The 14,928-nt window shown below is 40.3% G+C and overlaps 1 protein-coding gene across 1 annotated transcript in view; it reads right to left on the bottom strand.

Annotated features, from left to right (window-relative positions):
• KIAA1549L (KIAA1549 like) overlaps positions 1-14,928 on the bottom strand; it is a 119,569-nt gene that overhangs the window by 27,624 nt on the left and 77,017 nt on the right. The window contains exons 12-14 of the mRNA XM_065636892.1: positions 13,624-13,751; positions 2,688-2,866; positions 851-1,068 (exon numbers count right to left, since the gene is read on the bottom strand). Coding sequence (XP_065492964.1) covers positions 851-1,068; positions 2,688-2,866; positions 13,624-13,751 — 525 coding nt within the window. The remainder of the gene's footprint in view (positions 1-850; positions 1,069-2,687; positions 2,867-13,623; positions 13,752-14,928) is intronic.

Here is a 14,928-nt window from a genome sequence, read left to right on the forward strand (position 1 = left end):
GTGCAACGGCAAACACACTCTCTTATGATCCTTCACACCTCCACCACCCCTAAGGAAGAGGAATCTACATACTGTGCCATTCCTGGAGCAGGACTGGCATGATCGCCTCTTGTCAATGTCTGAACTTGTGCTTCAGAGAGCACCAGCAATGGAGCAGGTCCACCCACCCACCACTGTAGGGTAAGGCAGAAGCAGCATGTAGACTCCCTCCTCATTTCTAAAAGAGGGAGAGGAATACTACTGGTGTGCCATCTTCAAGAGTCAATGAAGTGTTAATGAAACATTAGTGCTGTTATACAATATGACAGCTTCACAGCAGAGATGAGCAAATTATGACTTTCTGTGTTAAAGGCATGGGAAGATCACCAATAACAGGCACACACATACATCCTTACAGATAACCCTGCAAGGCTTACTGAAGTATATAGACAATATACTGGTTGTGTTATCTTATGCCTACTGCAATAGTTATATATAATGACAAAATAATAACACCACTGAACTTCGGAAAAGAATGAATTCAGCTGCTAAATTCCTGGCTTAAGTCCACTCTCAGTTTTACTAAAAAAATTACTACCACTTTTTCTATCTATCTTACTTCAAAAATGACTCACAAGAACTTGCAACAGTCCCCTTATCTTTTTGTCTTTCCATTTCTTTCTAACCACATCACAGTTTTACCAGATAACATACTTTAATAAATAACCATGGGTTATGTGAATTTTCTTCATAAAGTAGGAGGGACCATACAGCAAACAGTTGGCTCATTAAGAATGGTGCCTTTGATTCCCTACAAACCCTGGACATCAACTTTCCTCCCAGATGAAGAACTACATCTAAAAAGTCTTACCTGTTCTTAGGCTCAGCAAATGGAGACGAGACATCTGCATCTGGATCCAAAATGTGGTCAAGTTCTTTTTGGTTTTTATCATACATCCTTTTTCTCTCTGTCAGCCCCTTGTTGTTATCAACCTGTGGGAAATCATAGTACCCTTTCCTCTTGGCTTTCAAGCGCAGCTTGTTGCGGTAATGTTCTATATCGGACTTCTGCTTCAAAGCCTTGTTCACCTAAAATGCAAGAAGATGTTTAAAGGCTGGTGCTGGGCTGGCTACTCCAAACAGTATTGTTAGAGTGTGTTTAATACGCCGCATGTGTCATCTTAGAGAGTGCTTCTTGTCCCACACCGTGCCATCTGTAAGCAGCGAGGAACTGCAAGTGAACAGAGTCGCTGCATTTTTATGGCTTGGCAGATGGTTAAATAATTTTAGCCTAAAAACTATGTACCATCACAACAGTGACTCAGATACACCCACTGAAGAAAAACACCAATGATGTTAGCCAGTTGGCATGACCCAACACCATGTTTGCTTTTGGGCAGCACAGAGAGAACTCACCGATGAAAACGCTTCTGTAGGGTCCCAAAAGTACAGAGACATCACCTTTCACTATACAAAACCTTAAATAAGTCATCACTGATGGCTGGGGAAGAATTACAGTGAAATATCATCATACATTCCTCTTATTTATATGCTTCCCTACAAGTCTGTTATGAGCCCCTGTCAGAGGCAGGATCCTTAAATAAACACATTTGGCCTGACCTGGTACACATCAGGTTCCATGGATGCTCCTGAGTATTGAGAAAATTTCCCTCCTGCTTCAAATTGTCAGTTACATGGAAATGAGCAATTTACTCTTGCTTTCTGCTTCCAGAGTCAAATACTACAGTCTTCTCGCAAACGTCAAGAAATGCATGGACAAAAAAGCACATAGCACTTGGAGTGTCAGCCTGTTGACTCACAGAAAATGGATGCTGAAATCTAAATAAGCCTTTCTCCGAGTTTGTAAACTACGTGGCACATCAGGGCTTAAAATACAGGTATGAAATGGAGCACAACAGACTGCGCTACTCCAGGCCCATACTGGAAGCCTGATGACACTGTGTTTTACCGTGTCTCTGGCAGCAGCCTTCCCTCTTGCTTTTAAACAGCATCAGGGAGATCCTGGCTGATCCTTAAATGACTTGCAGTGCGAGTTTGCAAACTCTCTGACTTGTCCCCGTCACATTTAACAACTGCATTAAAGCCTCAGTCCTTTGTAAATGGATCAGTCTTGATTTAATCTGCATGAAAATATGAATACTCATACAAGTGTTGGAGCTAAAGCACGGGTTTTGGCCAGCACCTGGATCAGATGCTTTGTGCCATCTCACTTTGTTCCTAGGAAACAACTGCAGCCTCCACGCTCAGGCTGGAGTGCAGACTGAGCAAAGCCATGGTGCTGTTGCATCCCTTCTTGCTCTGAATGACATGTATTGCTCAGTATAGAAAGATCAGCTTGGCACCCAGATGATCTATACATTTCCATGCTCAGCCACAGAATTCACGTAGACAAAGATCTCATTCTGCTCTCTGTCTTCATTACTCATTTTGTTAAAATGAATGCAATAGAAGAATATTTGGAAGGTAGGAATATAGAAAAATAGCCCCTCTGAGGTAACATACATTTATAGCTGCATTGTGAAACAGCAGATTTTAAATTCTCAGACCTTTAAACCCACGTTAATGGGACTTTATATAGCATCAGAGTGAAAAGCTCCTACCAATCCTCAACTTTAACAGCCTTAAGATTGTTCCATCTGTGGATGTAGCCAAGGAAACTGCTGGAGACATTATCAGACAGTCCTTACCTCTCCATTAATGATGGCAGATTCCTGGCTTCGATCTGATGCAGCATGAACAGCAGGTAGTGCCACGGGTTTGATAGCAATCAGCTGTACCGATCCAGAAGAGGTGTCGAAGGGGTCAATGGCAGATTTGGCAATGTTATCAAAGAGAACGCCTCCTTCCTCTTCATCGCTTACAGGCACTAAAGCACATCAAACTTATTCAGCATAAAGACACAGATATTTGTACTGTATGTTTAAGGTGAAATTCAGCAAGCACATGCTTTAGGTTAATGATGTGCTTAGTACTCGAGGAGCAGACCTGGGAGACCTTTGCACTGGAAAAAAATCCCATTAGATTAGATAACATTATGTATTCAAAGGATTATCTGGAACTCCCCCAAAGAAGGTTGATTTCCAGTCTGCACTAATAAGATGAGGGGGAAAAAAAAGAGAGAGAGAGAAAAAGAATGACAGAAAATGGTATGAAAATGACAATGGAAGTCAAAGTACATATTTTCCTAGGTTTCATGTGGAAAATACATTATATACACAAAGACACACAAGCCTCCACGTGCCAAGGCATCAGTAGTTATGCCTGATCTAAACCAAGACTGCAGATTTTTTTCTCATACTGCAAGAGCATTCTCAGAATTTGAAAAATAAACCTACTGATTTTAGCAAAAGTTATTAATGCTAAAAATGCCATCTGTTAAAATGAAGGCATTACTGTTGTGTTTTAAAATATGCTTAAGAAACTGATGGTGTCCAAGTTTGACATTTTTAATTTGCAAAGCAGTACCTCAGGTGACCATAAAGTTAAACCATCTAGATTTCTTAAGACACAGGAGAAGGCTTTTGAAAATCTTTAAAAGTAAATGGCATGATGAAGCATTGTTAGTTTTAAATTTCTATATAAATGGATAGCTTTTTCACATACAGTTGGGTCCTTCCTCCCCCAGATTTTGTTTGTAAACCTGCATCACTTTGGCAGCTGTTGAATCTTAAACCTTTTATCCTCCTTTTGGAATAAAAGAATGACTCTAAAGCATGAGCACAAATTCTACAAAGAGATTCTTGCAAACATTTTTGACTAATTATGCTATTAGAGGGAAGAATGTTTGCACCATCTCCTAACTGACAGGAGCAGAGATCCTCTGCTAAAGAACAAAGTGGTCTGCTCTAAATTTATTTCCTCTGAAAATACACTCTGTTTTAATATTTAATCACTGCACAAATTACAATGGACTTGTACAAATTAGACAGCCAGTGATTTTGTTAAGAAAATATTTGACAGTCGTAACATAAAATATGAACCCACTGAGTAACTTCACATCTTTCTGTCTGTACTCAGTGTGGACTGGAGCTGACAATACTTGAACTTTTGAGAAATACATGGGTTCAGTCGCTCTGTCATTAAATATTGTCCCTCTGGCTCCACAGAATTGTCCAAATATGACAGAGTCTTTAGTGGGTCTGAAATCCCCTCGTCCCTCCCGGGGTTGTTCAAACACTCTGAATACGAATGCTCAGCGGAGCGAGCAGATCACCAGCCTGGCTCGCTGAAATGAACCGCTGGGCTGCCACTGACGACCGTGCCACCAGGACATCACATCAGCAAAACCAGATGAACGAAGAGACGCTTGCCTGTCACCGACAGCACTTGAACAGGAAGGCATTTCCATTGCAATAGGGATAAAAGTGAGCCATGGATGTTCCTCCCTTGAGGGCATTTTGAATCAGTTCAGTTCTCATGTAAGTCACCAGATGTGGTTCTGGAAGACAGGTGCTGTCTGTAATTCACTGCTGAAACTTCCACAATACCCTAACAAGGTATCTTCGTTGTGACACGACTATCTCCAAGAGAGAAAAAGGTTGTCTGAATTGTATTTTACACCAACAAAAATGGTCTCTCATGATGATTAGAGCTCAGGTGAGCCTGGATAGATGTCCAAGTACCAAGAAGCTGTGGAATCCCTTCTCCTTGGCTGCCTGTCTCAGCATTTGCCTGAGCTAGACATGCTCAAAAACCTTGGCTAAGCATCAACTTGCAAAACATCATTCCTTCCAAACACCCTCTGTGTACCCTGCTTCGAGCAGGAAGCACCAAGAAGTGCAGCTGCATTTCCACGCCAGTGTTTCAGAAGAGACCTCAGCAGTGATCTCCAGGCAACCACAGAGAGCATGACTAGCTACAGATGTGTGGGTTGTCTCCTCAGACGTCATTTCGGGCTCAGAAACCCAGAGTTTTACTTAATTAAACAGAAATCCTCTGGTTCAAAGACTCATTAAAAAAAAATTAAGGATAAAGAGAATCAGAAATCACAGATGACAGCTACTTCTGATGTGGTTCGTTAACGTGATCACATCTTCTGCATCTAGTGTAGTGCTATTGGCATGGAAATAACAGCCAAATGGGACTAGAAATTGGAAAGTCTGTTCCACCTTAGCTTAGCATTTGTTCATTAACTTGCATTTATTATATAAAAGTAGTTTTTCATTGCCCTTTTTTTCACCAATGAGCGATAAAGAGAGTCTGTGATCTGCAGTTACTGGCATGCTGCTATAGTTTGTATTGGCAGTGAACCATAAGCAAATACTGTGGGAATTTTAATATTTGCTCCTATCCCTCTCTTTCTGAGAGAATTTACAGCAATCGTTTATAATACGACTGAACCATAGCAACTTCTACACCTTAAAAAACAAACCAAAGGGAGCTCAGAGAAAAGCAGGAGTCCTGAAGTGTTTGTTTCTGCCATGTGTACTTGCCCTGGGCCAGCCCACCCATCCAAATGCCTCAGCTGGGTGAGCGACTGACAAGCACGGAAAACTGCCCAGATATTTTTTTTATAGTCACTTACAATAAGTACATTTGCTCATTATAATTAGCAACACAGATTTAAAGCAATGCTTTTAATTTCTGTTTCCAAATAGATGCATACCAACATTATTAGGGATTCGTTGTTCTTCTGCTCTTTCTTGCACTGTCTGCATGCACACATAGCAAGCCTTAGAAGCTGAGAGGCAGAAAAGGGAAAAAAACCTCCAACTTAATCATCTACTTAGCAGTAATTTCCCAACTCTGAAACATCTTGTGCTAGGTATCTTATGCCACATGATCCACTGAGATTGAATTACTCCTCCTAACCTTCCCGTAACTGAAGTACATGAAGATGGACCCAAAGCACTCATTTATTCAGGTTGAGTGCCAATTGCAGGGAGGATCAGCATGGCACTGGGTTTCTGAAGAGCAGCACGATCACCGAAGCTTGATTGCCACATCACTGCAGCTATTATTATACAAGATTCACTAGATTAAAGCTGCTTCAGGGATGCTGACCTCCAAGTTGGGTGCAGCTCTGCACTATCTACCCACCTGTGCCACAGGTCTCCAGCCAGCGGAACAGGGGCTGTTGAACTGTAGCTCTGAATGGTTAAGAAACAATTAGCCAGGTGGAATATGCTGTTTTTATGAAGTTACTAATTTATATTTTTTAAAAAGTTATACTTTTGTCAGCCTAAGATTTTGATATGAAGGCCACAGAAGATTTCTTCTCCCTCTCTCCCTCCACCTTGTCTTTCCTCCCCTCTCCCAAATCAAAATACATTGGAAGGGAGAAAAGAATGACTGAAATACTTACCTGTGAAAAAAGAGTAAGGAAATTTAAATTACGTCAGACCTTACAGCAGATTACATTAAATGACTGGGGTAACCTTACAGCAAAATATCTGAAACAAAGATATGTGCTGTCCTGCTCAGAAGCAACCGTTTGACCAGTTTTGGAAGTGTTCAGAAACAGGATGGCATTGATGGAAAAAAACCACAAAGCCAAAACCTGGGAAACGCTCACAAGCGGGTAGACGTGCTCTGCCTTTTCTTAGGCCATTCGATGAAGACTTGAAAATTTCCAAAGATTTATTTTGTATGAAGGGAATGCAAACATTATAACCATGCCTGTAGTGTATACCTATAGTTTGACAAAGAGTAAACTGTGTCACGGATCTGAAAGACTATCTTCTTAGGAAAGAGCCTGTGAATGAGTATTTCAAACAGAAATCCTCACTCCCGAATGTAAATTAATAATGGGGAAATAGTTTTCATTTTAGAGAAAGTCTCTATATAGAAAAAAAAAAAAATCTGCATAATTTAAATCATTCCATTTGTCAGCTGACTATCTCCAGAAAGTCATGGACAAGAGCTCTTAGCGACAAAGAGACATATGCTTCTGAAAGAGTTTATAAGCTTATAAAGTAAAATACAAGTAAATACATCAGTATCTGAACCTGTTCAGGAGTAAAATACCTTTCTCTAAGATACTGCAGTTCAACAGAAAACACACTTGTGTAAACACACACACTGTCACACACCCCACCCAAAATACACCCAACCGTGAGACAGTGTGTGAGACAGCACAAATATTACATTTTCAGAGAAGCAGACAGCTTACAGACTAATGGAAGAAGCTCATGATTCCTCCTGGATATTATTTTCTCATATGCAAAGCCTGCTAAATGCCAGGCCATGTCTCTGAGGTGGTGCAGACCTGGGTTTGCCTGGGATCCTGAAATAGGAGTCACCTGAACAGGTTGTTTGAGATCTCTGATCTGACATTTGCAGGTTTTTTTTATGAAACTGTATACATGGGATGACTACTCTTCTATTAGCTGCTCGTTGCATTCACTTTCTATGCACATTTCTTGTCCTTATAAGCACAAGCAAATATATTTTTCCCTGTGGCTACTTCTTCTCCTCCAACTATATCTGCTTCATCTACTTATCAAAGTCTTTCAAAAAGAGACCATGTATTTCATAATGTTTGTATGGAATCCATCAGACCTTTTTCTTGGCTGGCGATTCTATAATATCCTCCTGGGCATGTTTCATAATTAAAAAAAAAAAATAACTGACAAGGATGATGACTATACAAAGAAGACAGGAAAGCATGAGGACTTACAGCAGGAGCTGCTTCTTTAAGAAAATAGTGCTCTTTGAGCTTTAAAAAGCTTTGCAGAAATCGTTTTCTGTTCGCGCAATGCTGACGTACTAGTGAAAGATTACAACCATCCAGACTGCCACTGGATCTGATGGCATGAACATCAACACACTCTTCACACTGTTGCTTGGATGAGAACTGCTGTCAGACTCAATTAAGTGGCAGAGTAAAGCTCAATCAGAGGGGAAGGCAGACGTGAATTAAGAAATACTCTGGCACAACCACCTGCAGATCCCAGTTCCTTCGCAGATTTGCTGCAACAGGGACCGTAGCAACATAGGATGAGGTATTTTCTTGCCATGAGAAAAGCAGTCAAAAAGATTTTCTCAAAAAAAAGGGCTGAGCGGAAAGTATTTTCTATTTATTCTATACAAGTTCTATCATGCCTGTGAATACAGCATCTGGGTGGCCCCACTCATGCAGCATGGGCAGCTTGGAGGTTCTTTTCTCCCATTGACTCTCTGGGAAAAGAGGCAGTGGAGCATCGTCATCTTTTGCTTTTGCAGGAGTGTGAAAAGGCTCAGAAATGTGGCTCAGAATGTCGCAAAATAGGTTACAATACTTGGCTGCCTCTTGCAAACCAAAACCAGTGCAGAAAGCAGCAGGAACTCGTATTGGCTACGCCTGAAGAAATAAAGGGTTCACTGTCACCAGGAGGATGCAGACAGGGTCACAGCGCTCTCTATATTTAAATCAAACACACCAAAAAAAAGATAGTGGAAAAAATAGAAACAGTATGGTGAAATATCAGGCTATGTCACACAAGCCAAAATCTTTGGGGAAAAAAAAAAAAAAGGAAAAAAATCAACGTCTAGAGCTCCTGGGAGGCTCGAGGAGAATACTAACTGGTGCCAGTATGAGTGATCACAGCTGAACAAGTGAATTTTATTAAATGTTTGGAAATTACTTCAGAAAAGCCTAGGAGTTTACCGTGAGAGTATAAAGAGTGAGATGAAGATCTGCACTGCCACTCTTTCTGGGGCAAATGAAGCTCATGCTTCAGGATGGGGGAATGAATGACGAAAAGAATAGACTCGTCTCTCTCTACACCATAAATTCTTCCTAGCGCTCTGATTTCTCAGCCTTTCAGAGACATGGGCATCATGAAAGGGAATCCTCTCACTACCTGCGCATATGCTCTAATGCAGCTGTCTGGGCTCCTTCCATACTGGAAAGAGAAAGGTGAGTACCTCTGGAGCAGGGAGATCTGTCCCAATTAGCCATGGACCCTCTGGAATCAACAGAAAGCCTGCCTGGTTGGGTTACATTAGGAAGCCAATTTTAAAGGACCAAAATTTGGCAAGATGAAGCCCTTGCCACCGCGAATTGTATTTCATTTCCATCGCAGAAAAGGCAGATGAAGGGTGGTGGATGTTTGCTAGGGCACACCAGATCCTCCAACTACCCCTGTGTCAAAGCAGACGGCTACAGCGCTGCTACTGGATTCATTTGCTGTTGCCGTATTTCATTTGAGTCACTACAGAAAACTGCTCAGAAATTCAGAAAAGCTGTCTCTGACGCTGAGCTGCCACATCAGATAGTGTGAAAACTGGTGGCCCGCACTTTTGTAGAATAAAGGAGGCAGTGTATCATAGCTTGGCTGAGTTACATCAAAAAATTCCTTTGATTTTAGTTAAGCCAATCATACAGCCAAGTTTTCCTCCCTAGTACTTTCTTCTTGCAGACACCTGATTTTCAGATATCCCTACAAAGAACAGATGGAAAAAAAAGAATTAAAAATTTATGACAGCTTCTGCCTGGACAGCGAAAATCACAGTGTTAGAGTCTAATATTTTAAAAAGGAGTGTGGTCCTTGACTGAAGGACTTCTGAGAAGTTATATCTATTTTTAAAGACAATATCCAAATGCTTGAAAGATGAGAAGAAGTGTTCCAGCTGGGATTCCTAGGCAGAGGAAAGGAAGGTTTCTTACACAAGTTTGACTCTTTGCAAATATTCACCTGTGATGTGTGTCCCTTCGGGATGATGAAGTTCAAGCACAAAACTGAGCTCAACTATATGAGTTGTTCTCAGCCCCAAAGTTATGGAGCAAGTATGGAGTCGTGTGCTAGTAAATGAAAGCTTTTGTTTTTCTCAAAACAAACAAGAAATCGTGCAAGATCAAGCACTTAAAGGTTAGAGAAGAAAAAAAAATTCAATAAAGAAAAGAAAATCAACCTTGATAATTTTTATTGCCTTCGTTTTGTGAGGAGCTGGTGAAAGGAAACTTGGTATTCTAGGCTACTGGCTACTATAGTTCTTTAAGTTATTGTGCATTCAGTCATTTGCTTCTCTCTGAATGATATGAAGCCTGATAAAATGATAGGTGAAAGTGGTAATATCCTGTTGTTCTTTTCCACACTCTTACAAACCTGTCTCGGAAATTGCCAGTACCTCTGTTGGCTGATTCATTCATCTCTCAGTGCTCTAACATGTACGATTGGGCACTTTTTAAAAAAGGTTTTAATAATTACTTTCCCCACCCCACCAAGTGCCCAAAGTAAATGAAAGCGCAACTCGACTTTTAGAAAGGAAACTTCCAAATGAAATACTAATAAATGTTTTCCAAGAAAAGCAAAAGGAAAAAAATGAAATTATCTTACCAAAATTTATCACTATACTAATCCAAATAGATATTTTATTTGAGTTTTCTGTAGAAATAACGCTCAGCTTAATAGTTCTCCAGACCCTCCAAAACATCAGGTCCTTAAGCCAGGCCTGTCAGTCTATGCTGGTTTCACATTGTTCACTCTCAGCCCCGACACACTCCATTTGGAGTCAATTTTGATACAAGCCATATAGACTTTATGTACTGAGGTAACATCCAGTGCTGTCATTTTCCCGTGTAACTAAATGTCAGCAAGAAATAGAATCTAAAATTGGTCTGTAACTATGGCAACTAATGAGCCATTCTAACTTGGAGTCCCCAAATCAAACATGTGACCATCAAGGGATTCATTCCAGTTCTAAGATACTGTTTTTCAGAGAAGAAAATATGCTGCTGCTTTTGCTGACATGCGCATTAGAGGCGTCAGCCTAGAGCCAGGCTAGAGAGCTGGAGCAGGTTCAGACAAACAACAAGAAGAAAAGCAGCTTCTTTCTTAAACTGGAAGGAAAAAGCAGCCAACACATTCAATTGATGCTAATCGTGCTGGATAAAGACAAAACCCTGCAAAAAGAACAAAATATCTGAGATAACAATGGTGTTTGTAATCATAGCACTGGGGAGCAAAGCGTAAGCTCTATGATGAAAAGTAATGAGTGCCATGATTTTTGCTATTTTAATTTCAACTTCAATAGGCATCTGGGATTGCACAACTCAAAAGTTAAAACCACATCTGCACATGCCTAGAAAAACAAATGTGGGGCCAGCTCCATAACTCTGGTAAGGCAGAGGCTATTTCATTTCCCATGGCCACATATTCCATCTCAGAAGCTGTTCTAAAAGGGTTGTGTCAGGAAACTCTCTTGAAGGTATCTTAAAAGATACGCGTACAGCTAAGAAGTCTCCGTCTCTCTACTAGGGAACAACGTATTTATTCCCTTTCATATCTGTGCCTGGAAAGTGCCAGGTGACCCTTTGTAGGGCCGTGGTATCTGAGCGAAGTTCCTCTAGAAGTAGCTGAAGCCTCTACCAGCAGGAGGGCTTTGCAGACAAGGTGTCGCATGCACAGGGCCCTTCAAAGCCAGAACAGTCAGATAAAAACAGCCCGTCTATTTCATATTTTCTATATATGCTATACTATTACTTTTTAAACAGATAAACCCAGCTTTTCCTTTCTGTCACGGAAGCTCAAGATCTTGCTGCCAGGAACAAACAACAAGTAACCTTACTGTGAATGGACTGTACACCAAAGATGTTTTCCTGTAAGTCATTATTTAGCTCCTTTGCTGCTCCTAACAAGGAGCACCTTGACGAAGTTAAATAGCAACATTGACTATGTTAAATTATAACATTATTCAGGCTTTTTTTTTTCAGAAGAGAGAAGGTAAAATAAACATGTAAATAAAGCAGTTATTAGTTTTCTACAGCATTTGAAAAGTGCCTAGTTCTTGTTATGAAATAAAGTTGAAGCTAGAATTGTAATGAAAACGAGATTTAAAATAAAGGGTTACTATTCCTTATACTACATTGAAAGGTTTCTTTAAGTAGCACATATATGCTCTAGAAACGCAGTACGCTCCAGATCAGATGAGAAGATGTCAGGTGTTAGTCAATTTTTTAACAAAGAAACTGGAAGTTCTTACCCATTTTCTTTGAAGATTTAAAACCTAACAAAACAAAACAATACCTTCACTAAATTATTTTGCCTACATGTGTAAACATCACCTGACACTGTTTTTGATTATTGACCTTCCTGGGTAGGGAAGAAAAAAACCATAAATCACACCTTTTAACACTAGAAACCATAAATGGTGTTGTCTCATAAAATGAGCTACATTTGAAACAGTGAAAAAAATAATTATGACCTTTGAAACATAGAACAATGAAATATTGTTATGCTGTCTATAAGAAAAAAATACCTCTTTGAGCAAGACTAGTCAGAATACTTATTATTACAGGTCTGAAGTAATCAGAAAAGTCACGGGTCTGTCAGAGGAAGGCAGTACAGGTGACAAACACATAACAAAAGAAAATTAACAATTTGACTTCTCTGTGTGAATTTGCAAATGTGCATAAATCTCAATGAAGCTGATTTTAAAATGGAGTGCTACAGTTATATCAATTATACGGTCCCCACAAGATGTGGTGCATTATGGCACATGAATGGAAAGAACAGAGGACACTTAAAAAACACAGTATGGTTTTGCTGTACAGAACAGGCCACCTCTGGTGCTTTGTATCTGTCTATCACTCTGTATTCCTGCTAAAGCAGCAAAGCCTTTGTGTGACACTTTAGTATTAGGCATCACGATCATCAAGAGATGCCACAATGTGATGTTGCCATCAGAATGCTCCAGAGAGATTACTCAGCTGATTTACTGGAGGAAGGAGAAGAAATCAACACTAGGATTTTCTCTTTACCCAAGTCCTTCCATCCACACTTACATTTTTAACAAAGAAGAATTATGGACTTGTGCACACGAAAAAATCTGATGACAGCACGTACAATTTAATTACCTCCCTTTAGAGGGAAGTGATCAAATGGTTCAGCCACCGTGTTTTCTATTCACATGTAAAATATAGCTATGGGAGCAAAGCTATAACTCAGGAGAAATAAGGAGAGAGACAGACAAAACAAAAGCAAGGAAGAAAGCCGATTGCGTTCTATGCTCTTCAGATGTTCCTGACACATCTCAACTCACAAGGTCACCACCATCAACCAAGGGCTTGTAAAAAACATCTAGTGTAACATCCCATGTGCATTAGAAAAAGCTGTCAGCAGGTGTTAATAACAAAAAGGTATGATGAAGATGATAAGAGATGAAAAGTTAAAGCTCTGATGTCTCTCACTTTCTGAAATTAATTTTTACCTAATTAATTCATCTTCATCAGATCTGGGCCAGCTCAGCAACGGCAGTAATGGAAATTAATATCTTACGGCTCTATGCAGAAAAGAAACCTTAAAAAATTACTTCAGCAGTAATGGGAATGAATATCTTAGGGCTCTACAAAGAAAAAGGAAAAGCTGTAAACCCTGTCCACCTACTACACAGCATCATGGCTTCATTACTTTACTAGTACTTAAAAATAAAAAGAAAAAAAAATAAAAAGAAGGGGAAAAAAAAGAAGAAAGAAACAAAGAAACAAACTTTGCAAAGGCCCACACAAAGGGTAAACATCACACTGTTTCGTGCAAGGTTGAGAAACGGTTGCAGCAATAAAGGGAAAATAAAAAAGCTACAAACAGAAAATGCCCAAGTACTGCTGAAGGCATAGGAAGATGGTTTCAACATAGCTGGTGCCTGCATGGGTACGGCTACAGGGGTGACCACAAGCAGTTTTCATCAAGAAACACTTCTCACCGTTTCTTTTCCTTCCTTCGTCTTTTGTCACTTTTTGCGGTGCCATTACTTTCTGGAGGGAGCTCCGGCTGGAGCTGGGCTTTCCCGACCCGTTGCTGATGATGGAGCCGTTCTGACTCGAGGACCGGCTGCAAGTAACCATAGCAACAAGGGAGGCTGTGAGCTCTTCCCGATAAACCTCCTTTCAAGGTTATTCCATTCACACGGTTTGCATCACTGAGTTTTCAAGTCTGATTTTGTACCAAAAGGAGACAGAATATAAACTGCACACAGAAACACAGTAAAGGCAGGAACGGGGTGATGGCAGGAGAACACAACTTCTCAATTAGTTCAGGGCTGATGGGTGTCTTAGCAGCATAGAAAGCAAACAACATCAAAATGCACAACCCCCACAATGACAGAAGCAGCACTGCAAAGGACAAAAAATCCTGTTATCAATTCAGTGTCATTTATACAGCTAAAATAAAGCAGCCCTCTGGTTTTTTACATATGGCTAAAGTAATTCCTTTATTATTTACCCTCAACTGTTTTGTCAGTCACAATGCAAAATTCACTCACTTTGCATGTACGCGCACAAGTGATAAGAAATTTCTCCTTCTTTTCCTTTTTGCCCATAACCTGGCTTAACCAGCACCATTATTTGCTGAAACTCTTCAGAAAATGCTTGTTTTACTCAGCCATTGCATATCCTTGCCCTGAAACTGGTCCCTGAGAGGGGAGTGCAGAGCAGAACTCCTGTGAGTGTTCAGTGCCGACAAGGAGCAATAAATAAATGAGCACTGTAACTCCGGGCTGCACTGGGAGCAAGCTCTTCTTTTTGGGGTGGGTAAATTACTCAAATCCTAATGCACAAGTTGGGAAAAACAGGCCAAAGTAGAAAACATTAAATTTGGTGCTACTCCACATCCAGATGCGGTGTCACGTTGTTTCTACACGTGAAACTTGCCACAATGGGAATGCAAACTATCTACAGGACCTGTATAGTTACTCATGCACCTATCTGCAAGCTATCAATAAATTGTCATGGCCAACACCACCATAATGTAAAGAGCTTGCATCAGAGGGAGAAAGGGGGGGGAAAAAAAAAAATACTTAGTCACAAGGACTTCCATTTACAGAGAAAAAAAAATAAAATCAAGTTCTATTCCTGTCACAATGGCTTTATATCCAGAAACCAATACCGAAGCAAAACAACTGTAAAAAGCATCCCGAAAATTATTGCAAATACTATATTTCAAGCTTGAAACATTCATTTACCTCCAGTTCTGACCACTCTGGCTGGTGTAAGCAGAGAACACCTACTGT

This window comes from Caloenas nicobarica, chromosome 5 (genome assembly GCF_036013445.1).
Source record: "Caloenas nicobarica isolate bCalNic1 chromosome 5, bCalNic1.hap1, whole genome shotgun sequence".
NCBI lineage: Eukaryota > Metazoa > Chordata > Aves > Columbiformes > Columbidae > Caloenas > Caloenas nicobarica.